This window comes from Orbicella faveolata, unplaced genomic scaffold (genome assembly GCF_042242905.1).
Source record: "Orbicella faveolata isolate gen_17 unplaced genomic scaffold, um_ofav_v1 contig_46, whole genome shotgun sequence".
NCBI lineage: Eukaryota > Metazoa > Cnidaria > Anthozoa > Scleractinia > Merulinidae > Orbicella > Orbicella faveolata.
The window spans coordinates 16092501-16105000 of NW_028301576.1; the positions used below are offsets into that span (position 1 = coordinate 16092501).

The 12500-nt window shown below is 40.0% G+C and overlaps 1 protein-coding gene across 2 annotated transcripts in view; it reads left to right on the forward strand.

Annotated features, from left to right (window-relative positions):
• Positions 1-8950, forward strand: part of LOC110045743 (uncharacterized) — a 17041-nt gene extending 8091 nt beyond the window's left edge. The window contains exons 2-6 of one of the 2 annotated variants that reach the window (XM_089277874.1): positions 5442-5514; positions 6136-6684; positions 6790-7136; positions 7486-7672; positions 8736-8950. In XM_089277874.1, the coding sequence (XP_089134000.1) occupies positions 5442-5514; positions 6136-6684; positions 6790-7136; positions 7486-7672; positions 8736-8845 (1266 nt within the window). In that variant the 3' untranslated portion in view covers positions 8846-8950. The remainder of the gene's footprint in view (positions 1-5441; positions 5515-6135; positions 6685-6789; positions 7137-7485; positions 7673-8735) is intronic. The other variant, XM_089277875.1, reaches the window with a different exon arrangement.
• Positions 8951-12500: the final 3550 nt, after the last annotated feature.

Below are 12500 nucleotides of genomic sequence, written 5' to 3' on the forward strand. Positions count from 1 at the left end.
TTTCTCTTCAAGATTCTGGACTTTATCGTTTGAACTGTTTTGATTTTTATTTTGTTTATTTTGAATGGCATGACACTGAAAACCGGCAATAAAGCAATTCGATGTTCCATGCCCAAAGGATGTGACGGCGAATTTCGCGTATAATCCATCATTGCGTGCTTAATGATACCTCTTTCTACGCCATGCAGTCATGCGAAGACAATTTTAAAGTGCCCATTGCATTCACTTTAAAGAAGAAAGAAACGGTCGCTTTGAAGGTCTTCCACAGTTTAAGTGGAATGATCTCGGCAAACAAGATGTGATAGGGGAAGGGTCGTTTGAAGCCGTTTTTATCACAAAAACCAGGAACAAGGATGGAAAGTCAAAACAGTGATTGACAAGAAATCACCCGCTTTTAATAAAGATTCCCCATTTTAAAGATTCCCGCTTTTAAAGATTTCCCATTTTAAAGATTCCCGCTTTTAAAGAATTCCCATTTTAAAGATTCCCGCTTTTAAAGATTCCCCATTTTAAAGATTCCCGCCTTTAAAGATTCCCCATTTTAAAGATTCCCACTTTTAAAGATTCCCCATTTTAAAGATTCCCGCTTTTAAAGATTCCCCATTTTAAAGATTCCCGCTTTTAAAGATTCCCGCTTTTAAAGATTCCCCGTTTTAAAGATTCCCGCTTTTAGAGATTCCCCATTTTAAAGATTCCCCGTTCCCCATTCCCATTCTCAAATTGCCCGTTCCCTGTTTTAAAGATAGCCGTTCATCGAGGATAATATGAAGACTGTAGTGAAGGAAAACCAGGTAACAAAGGTGTTACAATATATGTCGCTTCCGATGGATTTGAAATCGATGCCATCTGTTTAACTTGCGATGTGCATGATACTGATCTGCAGACTGACGTGAAGTGGTTTCGTTTGTTGCATGCTTTGCATACTTTTCCAAAGGCAGGACAACTTTCGAGCTTGTGTTTCTGTTTGCTTCCACAGTTAAAGCACTGATAATTCTTTTGTTTGGCCACGTCGTCTTATCGTTTCTTGTCGCTTCTAGTTTTCTTCTTGTCATTATGTGGTACGCGTGGCTTGCTTCTATGTTTGTGACGATCCTTATCGTTGCGATCCTTGACAACGCGAACTTCCTCTGTGACTTTCCTTTCATCTGGCTTCATAGCTTCCAACTGCTGGTTTGCAGCTTCATGTGAACGGCAGATATTGAGCGCCTTGTTTAGATCTAAGCTTTCCTCTTTCAAGAGTCGTAATTTGGTGGAGTGATCCTTGAGGCCGATCTCTAATTAACTCTTCTGTCAGTGTTCCAAACTGACAAGTAGAAGCTGCCTTTCGCAATCGGTTCACGAAGCTATCTATGGTTTCTTCGGGCGACTGGGTGCACATGTTAAACTGATACCACTCGTAAACCACGTTTCTCTTAGGCTTAAAGTATGCCTCTAAGGCTTGAATACATGCTTCGACGTTACCTTGTTGTTCAGCGTCAAGTCACGGAGCGGAATGTGGCAACTCGTATCTTCTGCTCCTGTTGGTCAAGGCCGGTGGCGACTTCATAGTCTGTCCATTGCTGCCTAAAGAATTCCCAGTTGTTCACTGGATCACCCTTGACATTCATCGGGGCAGGTACTGGGAAATTCAATGTGAACGTGAGAGCACGTGTGGTGGTGCCGGACGTTGCAGGCGGATCGGGCATTTCGGTGAACGGCCTTCTTGTGACTTGTGTAGTGGTACTACAACTTTCGTGCCTAAGGAGGTGGTTAGCTAGAGCTTGTCGTACTTTACTCTTCTGACACCATGTAAAGAGAGGGACACACACTTCTGAGTGTAGGTTGAAATGCGTTTTACTCTTATCACGAGACCCTAGATATATCGGTATCTCACAATCATTTAAGTGTCAATCAAATCCATTGGAAGCGGCGTATATTGTAACATCTTGATTTGAGACTCGTCGGAAGCAGAAACGTCGGAAACAGAATCTGATGAATTTTTCTTCAAAGTCGAAGAAGTTTCATCAGTGCAAGCCAAAGGGAAACAGCTTTTTGCTGCGCTCGAATTTACAGATGTGACTGATCGTTTCAAGACGACCTTGGAATGTCAGCTTGACACAGGAGCAACATGCAATGTGCTATCTCATCATGATCTGTCAGCCATCAATCAAGATGGCAATCCAGCTCTGCAAACAAGCAAAGTGAGGCTCCGATTGTTTAATGGTTCCATGATGAAACCACTGGGCGAAGTGACACTCAAAGTTCGCCATGAATACAAACAACAGTACACACTCAAGTTTCAAGTTGTAGAAGGAGAAAGCAAGCCGCTATTGTTCGCAGAAACCTGTGAAACCCTGGGTTTGTTGAAGATAAACTGTGACCCAGCGGCACAAGTCAACACTATTCAAGAAAACAAGCCCAAGCTCACCAAAGAAAAGATTCTCAATGACTTCAAAGACGTTTCTGAAGGCCTCGGTCACATTGGAAAAACAAGCTTCACAGTTGACCCAGGCGTCACGCCAGTGCATCATGCACCCAGACGAATTGCAGTCACGCTACACAAAGAGGTGAAAGCAAAACTAGAAGAACTAGAGAAGAGAAACATCCTAGTGAAAGAAACAGAACCGACCGATTGGATTAGCAGCATGGTTGTTGTTGCTAAGTCTGGGAAGATCAGAATCTGTCTAGATCCCAAAGATCTCAACAAAGCTGTAAAACGCCTTAAATACCAAATGCCCACTTTGGAGGAAGTACTCCCAGAGCTAAGCAAGGCCAAGGTTTTCACCACCCTAGATTCCAAAAATGGGTTCTATCAGATAAGCTTAGACGAGAAAAGCAGCAAGCTTACCACCTTTTGGACACCCTTCAGCCGGTACAGATACCTCCGCATGCCCTTTGGCGTTAATGCAGCACCGGAAGAGTTTGAATGCAAGGTACATGAACACCTAAATGACCTGCAGGGTGTGGAAGTCTTACGAGATGACATTCTAGTGATAGGCTCCGGTGATACTTTGGATGAAGCTACCTTAGACCATAACGAGAATTTGCTGAAACTACTGAAACGTGTGCGTGATGTCAACCTAAAGTTTAACAGCAAGAAGCTGAACCTCAGAAAACCCGAAGTCAAGTACATGGGACATGTCCTCTCCAGTGAAGGCCTCAAACCTGACCCAAACAAAGTGACCGCTGTAAGTGAGATGCCCAAACCTACCAGCAAACAGCAAGCACTCAGTCTCCTTGGATTCGTCAATTACCTGGCCAAGTTCCTCCCACGGTTGTCAGAGATTGCTCAGCCAATACATCAACTGACCATCAAAGATGCAAAGTTTATCTGGACAAAACAGCACGATGACTCCTTTGAAGAGATCAAGAAACTGGTTACAAGACACCCCATGCTGAAATACTATGATATGAATTCAGAAGTAACCATACAATGTGATGCTAGCGAGAAGGGTCTTGGAGCCACCCTGTTGCAGAATGGCCAACCAGTTGCATTTGCATCCAGAACTCTCTCACAAGTGGAACAGCGGTACACCCAGATTGAGAAGGAATGCCTAGCCATCGTCTTTGCCTGCTCAAAGTTCAGTCAGTACATCACACGAAGAGAGAAGATCACTGTTGAGTCTGATCATAAGCCACTGCAATCCATCTTTAAGAAGTCTCTGCCAGCAGCCCCAAGCAGACTACAGAGAATGCTGTTATGACTTCAACGGTACAACCTCGACGTGCAGTACAAGCCAGGTTCCCAAATGTATGTCGCAGACCACCTGTCAAGAGCCTACCTCAAAGATCAAGGCGACCAGTCTCATGATGAATTCCAGGTGTTTGCTCTAGAACTGGAACAAATCGACCCGTTAGACACAGTCAAGATTACCAGCGAAAGACTAGCCCAGCTACAGAAAGCCACTGAACAAGATCCTGTAATGCACACCCTCAAGAGCACCATACTGGTGGGATGGCCTGACACAAGGGAACAAGTTCCTTTTTCCATCAGGGACTACTGGAACTTTCGCGAAGATCTTACATTGCACAATGGGATACTCTTTAAGAGTCAACATGTTATCATTCCCCGTGCACTAAGACCTGAGGTGATGTCACGATTACACTCCAGCCATCTTGGAATAGAAGCTTGCTTGATGAAGGCAAGAGATCGTGTCTTACTGGCCAGCCATGAACAGTGATATCAAAGAGGCTGTTACTAAGTGCCAAGTGTGTGCTGAATTTCAAGCCTGCAACCCCCAACATCCACTGCAGACTCACAAGATTCCTGACAGGCCATGGAGTAGACTGGCAGCAGACTTATTCACTGGACTATTACTCCGACTTTGTAGAAGTCGGCCCTCTCGGGGAGACAACATCTGCAGCCATTATCAAGTTCATGAGAGTGCAATTCAGCTGGCACGGCATTCCAGATGTTTTGGTCACAGATAATGGACCGCAGTGCGCCGGTAAAGAATTTGCCGAGTTCACGAAACAGTGGGAGTTTCTACATGTCACTTCGTCACCTTATCATCCCAAGTCCAATGGCAAAGCAGAGTCAGCTGTAAAAGTTGTCAAAGGACTCTTCAAGAAGGTCCTGAAAGACAAGAAAGACCCCTGGCTAAGTTTGCTGGATGACAGAAATACCCCCACAGCTGGTATACATTCAAGTCCAGTGCAAAGGCTCATGTCAAGAAGAACGAAGACGTTGGTCCCCATAGCAACCAACCTGCTATATCCTGAAGTTACTGAAGGAGTAGCAGAAAAGATACACCAGAAGGCCAAGAGCTACCACGACAAGAATGCCAAAGAACTCCCAGACCTCTACATTGGCCAAGAAGTGCGTATTGTGCCTACTCACAGAGGCAAGACATGGGAGGCAGGGACTTGTCTGCAGAAACTCTCAGACAGGTCTTACCTAGTAGAAACAAGTGGAGGGGAAGTGCTACGCCGCAATAGACAGGCAATCAAACCATCTCAGTTTGAGCACGTAGCAGAGCAAGACAGCCCTAAAACTGAAAGTGCAGTACCACAAACTTCCACGTTGTCAGCAAGCACAGACCTTGCAGCCAGCACAACTGCACCAGTAGCAAGAACAAGCTCCAGGACCATTAAGAAACCTGTACGGTTTCAGGATTACGTGTGCTAAAGACACTCTAAAGTTCGCAAACTAGTCTTACAAATGTGGACACTCGTTTCCAGGACTTTAGAGTTCGCATACTAGGCTCAGAACAGTGACTTTGATTTTTCTGATATATATATAATTTTTTACCGTTTTATATCGATTGCTATACCACAGTGGAAAATTAAGTTCTAATTAAGCTCGTTAAAAAAGGGGAGATGTTACAATATACGCTGCTTCTGATGGATTTGATTGACACTTAAATGATTGGGAGATACCGATATATCTAGGGTCTCGTGATTAGAGTAAAACGCATTTCAACCTACACTCAGAAGTGTGTGCGTCCCTCTCTTTACAAAAGGAAGACAGTGGTGCAACTAAAGCTATGTACAGTGACAAGCAGTACTACCCCTGTGTAATACTTAGTGAGAGTGGTAAGTTTTTTTTCATTTTGTGCCTAAAGTTTTGTCAATACAAGGAGAAACATATGTTGGGAAGTAATGGTCCACCTCAACATTAAGTAACTGTTTTGTGCAGTCTGTAGGAAAGTAAATTTTCAGACCTCACTGCTTTTGTTGTCATAATCAAGTTGTTCCAATGCTAACTATAGTTTGCATTTAAATGAGAAAAGCAGAGAGGTTTGTATCAAGGCAAGGTCACCTCCAACCTTGCTTGCATTCATAGGCCGGGAAACTGGGCACACAACTGTAAAATGGCCTATTCATCAAAATTAATCTGCAAATGTATGACAGCAAATAAAAAAAAACTCACAATAATGAACGATTAAAATGGTCTATTTACAGTAATGCCAAAATTTCAATTAGCAAACTTGATATAATGACTTGATTTAACCTGACTTGTATTTACCGGTAAGCATCTCTTTAAACACAAAATAATAATAATAATAATAATAATAATAATAATAATAATAATAATGACAATGATAACAATATTTATTACTTATATTGCACTTTTTCTATAAAAGTAATCAAAATGGAAAATTAATAGTGACCAATTATGTACTGAGCCTGTGGTCTCTTTCCTTTTTGGAATAGAAGAAAAAGAGCAGCTGATTAAAACCAAAAATGCAATGGATAGGAGTTCAAAAAAAAGGGGGGGGCATCATCAGTATCACTCCAAAAAGACAAGAGCAGTAAACAGACAGAGAAAAAGAAAGAAAAAACCCCTGACACCCAAAGGTAAAACCAAAGAACAAAAACAAGCAGACAATAGGGAAAGAGAGGAGAGAGAAAAAAAAAAGAAAAGCTGCAGAAGAAGAAAGCAGTTGATGGAAAGGGACTTCAATCTTCTGGGACAGTTATCACAACTGAACAAGTCAGTTGTCATACTTGATGAGCAAGGGAGAGAATTGGAGGAGAAAGAAAAGGAGCTGCAGAGGAAAAAGCTTGAACCAGAGAGAAGGGAGAAAGAAGTTCAGAACAGGGAAGAAGTGGCCAATAAGGAGAAGCAGCAAAACAAGAGAGTCAAAAGTAGAACAACTGATGATTTACTCTTTGACAAATTGAGAAGAATGGCAGCAGGAACCTCAAACAGGAGTGATGATGAAGATGGCGAGGACTATGCGGAGGAAGATTTTAGTAATAGTAAGTTAAGACTTTTCTGTATACTTTAGCAGAACTGGTGCAACAAAAAACAAAAATGTGTTTTCACATGTTGATAAAATTAGTTTTTGTGTTCCTTTTTCTCAGACCTTGATGATAGTGGTGTAGACTTGACAAGTGATATTGATGTCGAAGAAGCAGCCACCTATGTTAGACCAATGCCTCACATATTTGACAGACCAACTGTTGGGATGAAAAGGCCAAAGACAAAACCTCTGCATAGTTCAACATCGAACAAGTGCCCTAGATTACAGAGTGAGCCAGACTGTGCCAGATGCCACCATCTTCTGGCAGAGAAAAAAGAATTCAAACAATCTAATGCCTTACTCACAGAGCAACTCAATCTGTGCAGGTTGGAAGGAGCAAATGGAATTCAACAAGGTGAAGCTCCAAGGCCAGGAAAAGTTTCCAGGGCAATTGCTGAGAATCATCAGGTAAGAATAATTTTTTTAATATTGAGTAGTGTAATTTGTATTAAGTAGTGTAATTTTAAGAATGAGTCGGAGATACTAGCACTTTGTATGCTACTCAAAAATCTGAGTTTAAATGAAGATATGATTGATTTGATCGATTGATTGATTGATATTATGCTTACATGTGGTGTAGATGGTCTACTCAAAGAACTCCAGTCAAATCGTGCCATTCTTTTTTTGTGGCAGGAAATTTCTAGCTAATTGTTTATCACATTTTGAATAGAAGGTAATATGGTGATGGCTGAGTGGGTGAGAGAGTTTTTAATATTGCTGTCTTTCTAAAAATTACCAAACATTTCAATGTTTGCAGATGATAGAACTGTCCCCTGGAAAATGGGTCTACGTCTATGAGAGCCACATCACAAAGGCGTTTTCCAAAAAAACAGCCTGCTTTTTGCTCAGCTGTTTGTATCAGGATGGTGAACTTATTGGAAAAAGTCTAACTGGAAAGAATGGGAAAGGATGCATTGATGCAGACATCCTGGATAGTATTATGAGTAAGGGTTATTAAACACTTACATGTATATTCAACATAATCCATCAACTATTTTTGCACACACGCAATTGGTCTAAACGCATCATGTGACTGAATATTCCCCAGTTAAAACTGGAGAATATCCAAGTGTTATTCCCTAATTTTGAAAATGCATGTGTTCCGAAAAATTTTTGAAGGATAATACACACAACAGCCTCCGTTTGGTGTGAAAATATGCTCGGATATTGATTTGTCCTTGGACATTATCTGTTCCTCAAAGCTCACAGTTTTCCTCGAGCTACGCTCGGAAAACTGTTCACAGATAATGTCAGCGGACAAAAATCCGAGCATATTTCCACGCCATATGGAGGCTATTGTTTATTTATTACTCTGCAGGAACATATATATGTTACTGAACTAATATGAGGTCCATACTAAAGGAATATTGGTCCAGTTCTCTTTTTTTTTGCAGGTTTATGGACCTCGGCTGTGGCTGGGTTCATAGACGTGCAAAAAAAAGAACAAGACCAATATTCTCCAATACCGGTATATGGACGATGCAAACAAGCTAGTTCAATGAAGAATTTATTACAATGACTCTTTCAATCTCCTGCCAAATTAATACGTCTACGCCATCCATTTTTGGTAAATGTGCTTGTGAAGGGTAAGCTTATTTAGGTTTCTCATGCTGCTTTTGTGAACATTTAACCGAAATTGTCCTCCAAACATGAAGGTAAAAAGATTTGTACTTACCAAAAAACTGTTTATTTTGTGCAATGAACTGATAAAGCAATTTGCAGAAATTAATTCGTGAGCGGTCCATCTGCGGTTTGTTTTCTAAAATTCGCATCGCTAAGGGGACCAATCAGAATTATCCTTTTTATCACGGACCAGTTCAGCCATACAACAAGAACTTTTAACAGCGTCTAGTAGCTCAGTTGTTGTTAAGTCCCTCTACATGTTAATAATTAGTTACGTACTTTTTACAAAAAAAAGTCCCAGTTATATGCTCACCCACTTATAAGCCTACATGTATAGAGTTGGAAATGATTTCAAAAACTTAAACATGTCTCTTTGATTTCTAGGCTACACAAGGAAAAAATTTCCAGAGAGTTCTGACAGCATCATCAAGATCAGTTTAAGAAATAAAATTATGTGCCTGGAAGCCAAGTCCAAGAGAAAAACAGCTGTGTAGACAGCTTGTAACTTTTTTATATTTTAACTTCTTTGTTTACAAATTTTTGTAATTTTCTACATTTTATACACTTTACTTGGCATTCACCTAATAAATACAGATTTTTACTACTGTAGGCATCTGAGTAAGACTGTATTCATTCATATGCAAGAAGTATATTTAAAGTACACTTGAAGTTTACTTAATGTGAAGCATATTTGAAGTGTACTGCTTTTGAAGTATACTTCAAGTATACTTTTTATGTGACCAAAAGTACTGTACTTTAAGTATACTTCTGTAAGTATACTTAAAGTATACTTTAAGTACAAATGAAGTATACTTTTTTGTGTCTTTGACGGCCATTTGAAGTATGCTTCAAATATACTGAATTCCTGCAAGGGCTGTTACAGGACAACAACTTGATGATATGGCTCTGTACTGTAGGTCAGTGGAAGACGAGAACATTTTTCCGGAGTATTTTAATTATGTGTTGGAGAATGTGAATTTGCACCATCCAACACACTGGGGGGAAGCATTAGCACTGTTCCAACTTCTGATGCAAGTGGAACAATAGCTATAACAGTAATTCAGAAGAAATTTTGAAACAACTCAATATTACAATGGGAAAGTGACTGGGTGCAATTAATTTCTTTCATGGAATAAATGGAATGCAATCTTTAGTTTCTAAGTTGGAATGAGATTTGCCAGGGTTATCTAAAAAACTAAGGTCTAAGACCTAAGACCCCATACGAATCTAGAAAACTAAGACCTAAGACCTTAAATCTCAAAAAGCTCTTAGTTCTTGGGATTTGAAGGAGAGTCTTGGGTTTTAGATTTTGAGATTCAGAAGGGGTCTTCGGTCTCAGATTTTGAGACACGGTTTGCCAAATTGGTTCCAAACAAAAATTTAACATGTTCTCAATTTCAAATGATGGTTTATTTGTCTTTGCTAGCCATAAGTAAGTAACAGTAAGTTCTGCTTATCAACATGAAGAAATGAGAAACAATACACCAAAATCTATATTTCACTTGAACATGAACCTTACATGTAACTACATGTATCAGGACCTCAGTTTTCAAAAAAGAGGAGAAAATGGTTTCAAAACTACTATCACTACTACTATGACATCAGGAATAGTTTACTCGATTTTAAACCTCACATTGTAACTAAATACACATGAAGTCTTGGCAGCTACAGCTGCAAAAGAGACTAAGGAACTTGAGGCACTTCATACATATCCATAGCCCCTTGTGTTTAGAAATGCAAATGTCACATCTTTTTTGAACTCATCATATGGTTGATGGACCACTGGTAGCATCAACTCACATGCATATGCCATGACAAAAAAAAGAATATCACTAAAAGTTATTCCAACTGCCGTCTCTTCAACATCCTTGTAACATCCAGTGATTAATGCGAAGGGATCTTCTTTCCTCTTCTGCGCCTTCTGCGAGCCACTAGATCGAAAATGGGTAGACCTCTTGCAGCATAGCTTTTGAATCTCGAGCATTTTGTTGCGCCTTTATCCATTTCATTCCCACCAACAATGTCGTTTTCTACCTTCTGTCCACAAGCATGACAAAATTTAGAGCAGTCTTTTAAAACAGCTCCACAGTTAGCGCAAAACATTTCGCAAAAGCAAAAATGGTGACGAAAAATAGCGGGAGTTTGTAAGGCGCATAACGTATCAGCGGTTGAGTAAGAATGGGTTTATGTGTTGTATAGCAGCCCATCAATTCTCTCTCAATTTTGTGTTGCATTTCGATAATTTTGTGTTGTGTTTCGATAATTTTGTGTTGTTTTGATAATTTTTTGTTGTGTTTCACAAATATTGACTTGTGTTTCAGTAATTTTGTGTTGTGTTTCACAAATATTGACTTGTGTTTCAAAAATATTGTGTTGTGTTTCAAGAATTGTTTGTTGTGTTTGCAGATATGGGCCACCGTACTTGGTATCAGGTCGTTTCGCCCGATGACCCATTCACCCGAAGACGTTTCGCCCGATTTCTGAGTCGATTCGCCCGAAGAAAAAGGCGATTCGCCCGGACCAAGAGTCGATTCGCCCGGACTAAGAGTCGATTCGCCCAGACTAATAAAATCCAGGTTAATCAAGTATGTTTTGTTGGCTTAACTTAATCAAACATATAGCATTTAATGTTTCCTAATCTTTGGCGCTGCCAGTAAATTGTTAAGTTCAATTTAGCGTTTATTGTAAACAAACGCTGCCCATGGATAAATCTATTTTTCATGCCAGACACTTCGACTTATCACGCGTTTCTTGCAAACAAACTCTGTCCATAGATACGTTATTCGTATTCCCTTTTGTTGTTTGTAGTATATTTAACCGTCTTATTTTGGATATGTTTACCAGAACTTTTCACGATCACATTCTACCGTATTGCGTTATCGATTGCGATATGCAAATGTCTACTAAAAATGCAAGAAACCACGCTATGATTTAAGTAACACCATATTTTATTGGATATGATTTAAAAATCCTATTTACATGATAGTATCCTAACCTATATGAACCTATATGAACCCTATTGACAATGAAATATATAGAGCGAATAAATATTTACGTCAAACCTACAGCAAAAAGAAATCTACGTATTCAAGTGAAGCGAACAACTAACAACTACAAGCACGATTTGTAGGAACAGATATTTCCATTTGGAACCCTATCCGAGCTTATACACCAACATCTTATTAAGATATTATCCTAACCTATACACTAACCTACATCAAAAAGAAATCTACGTATTCAAGTGAAGCGAACAACTAACAATTTCAAGCTCGATTTGTAGGACCTTATACACCAACATCTTTTTAAGAAAGATTCTAACCTAAGTTGACCGAACTGGTCCATAAAGTTGACTGCAGGCTCTAAGCAACTGCTCTGCTGTTTTATCTTTGGACGCATATTGGTCCCAGAGTTCAAATATCTTGCCTTGAAGGCGGCGGTAGGTTTGCCTTTGAATTCGCATCAATTTTCCATCAGACACAAGCCTAATCTGCAAGGCGCACAACTTCGCTTCTTTGTGCAAGTGCTATACTAGGATGTAAAACGGGATGTGTACCTTGCCCCCGGCGTGTCGATTGTTGCTAGTCCCAGCTCTTGAACCTAAAAATAAAATAAATTCTTACAGTTAATAGTCTCACACAATATTCGGGTATTCTTGAGCTTAGTTTCGAGATTTCATAGTCTATTGTCGTAACATTGCCAACGGTACATGGCCAGTAAGTAGTCACCTTTCCCCTTTCTTTAACATTGTAGGCGTACCCGAGGCTATCAACTAATTTTTCTCGCCGTCTCTTGGTTCCATCTGCTACAATTTCGTAAGTTACGTGAACAGGACCCTCAACCATTGGAGACAGAACACTGGGGTCTTGAAGAGACGACTCTTCGACTGGATCAGGCAGCGGGACGTGAGAATTGTGTAGCGGGAAAAGACGAAGGCAACAAAACGTTGTTTAATTGTAATGTAACTGAAACAAAGGCAAACTGTAAACTCTCTGACTAAAAGTAATAGTTTTTACGAAAACCTAATGATCAAGTCTCTTGAACTAAACTTAAAGTAAACTCAACAGTAGAATTATTTAAAAATGGCGAACCGTTATTATACACAAGAGAAAGAACGCATTTAAACAGCAAAATTTCATTTGAAAAAGTCGG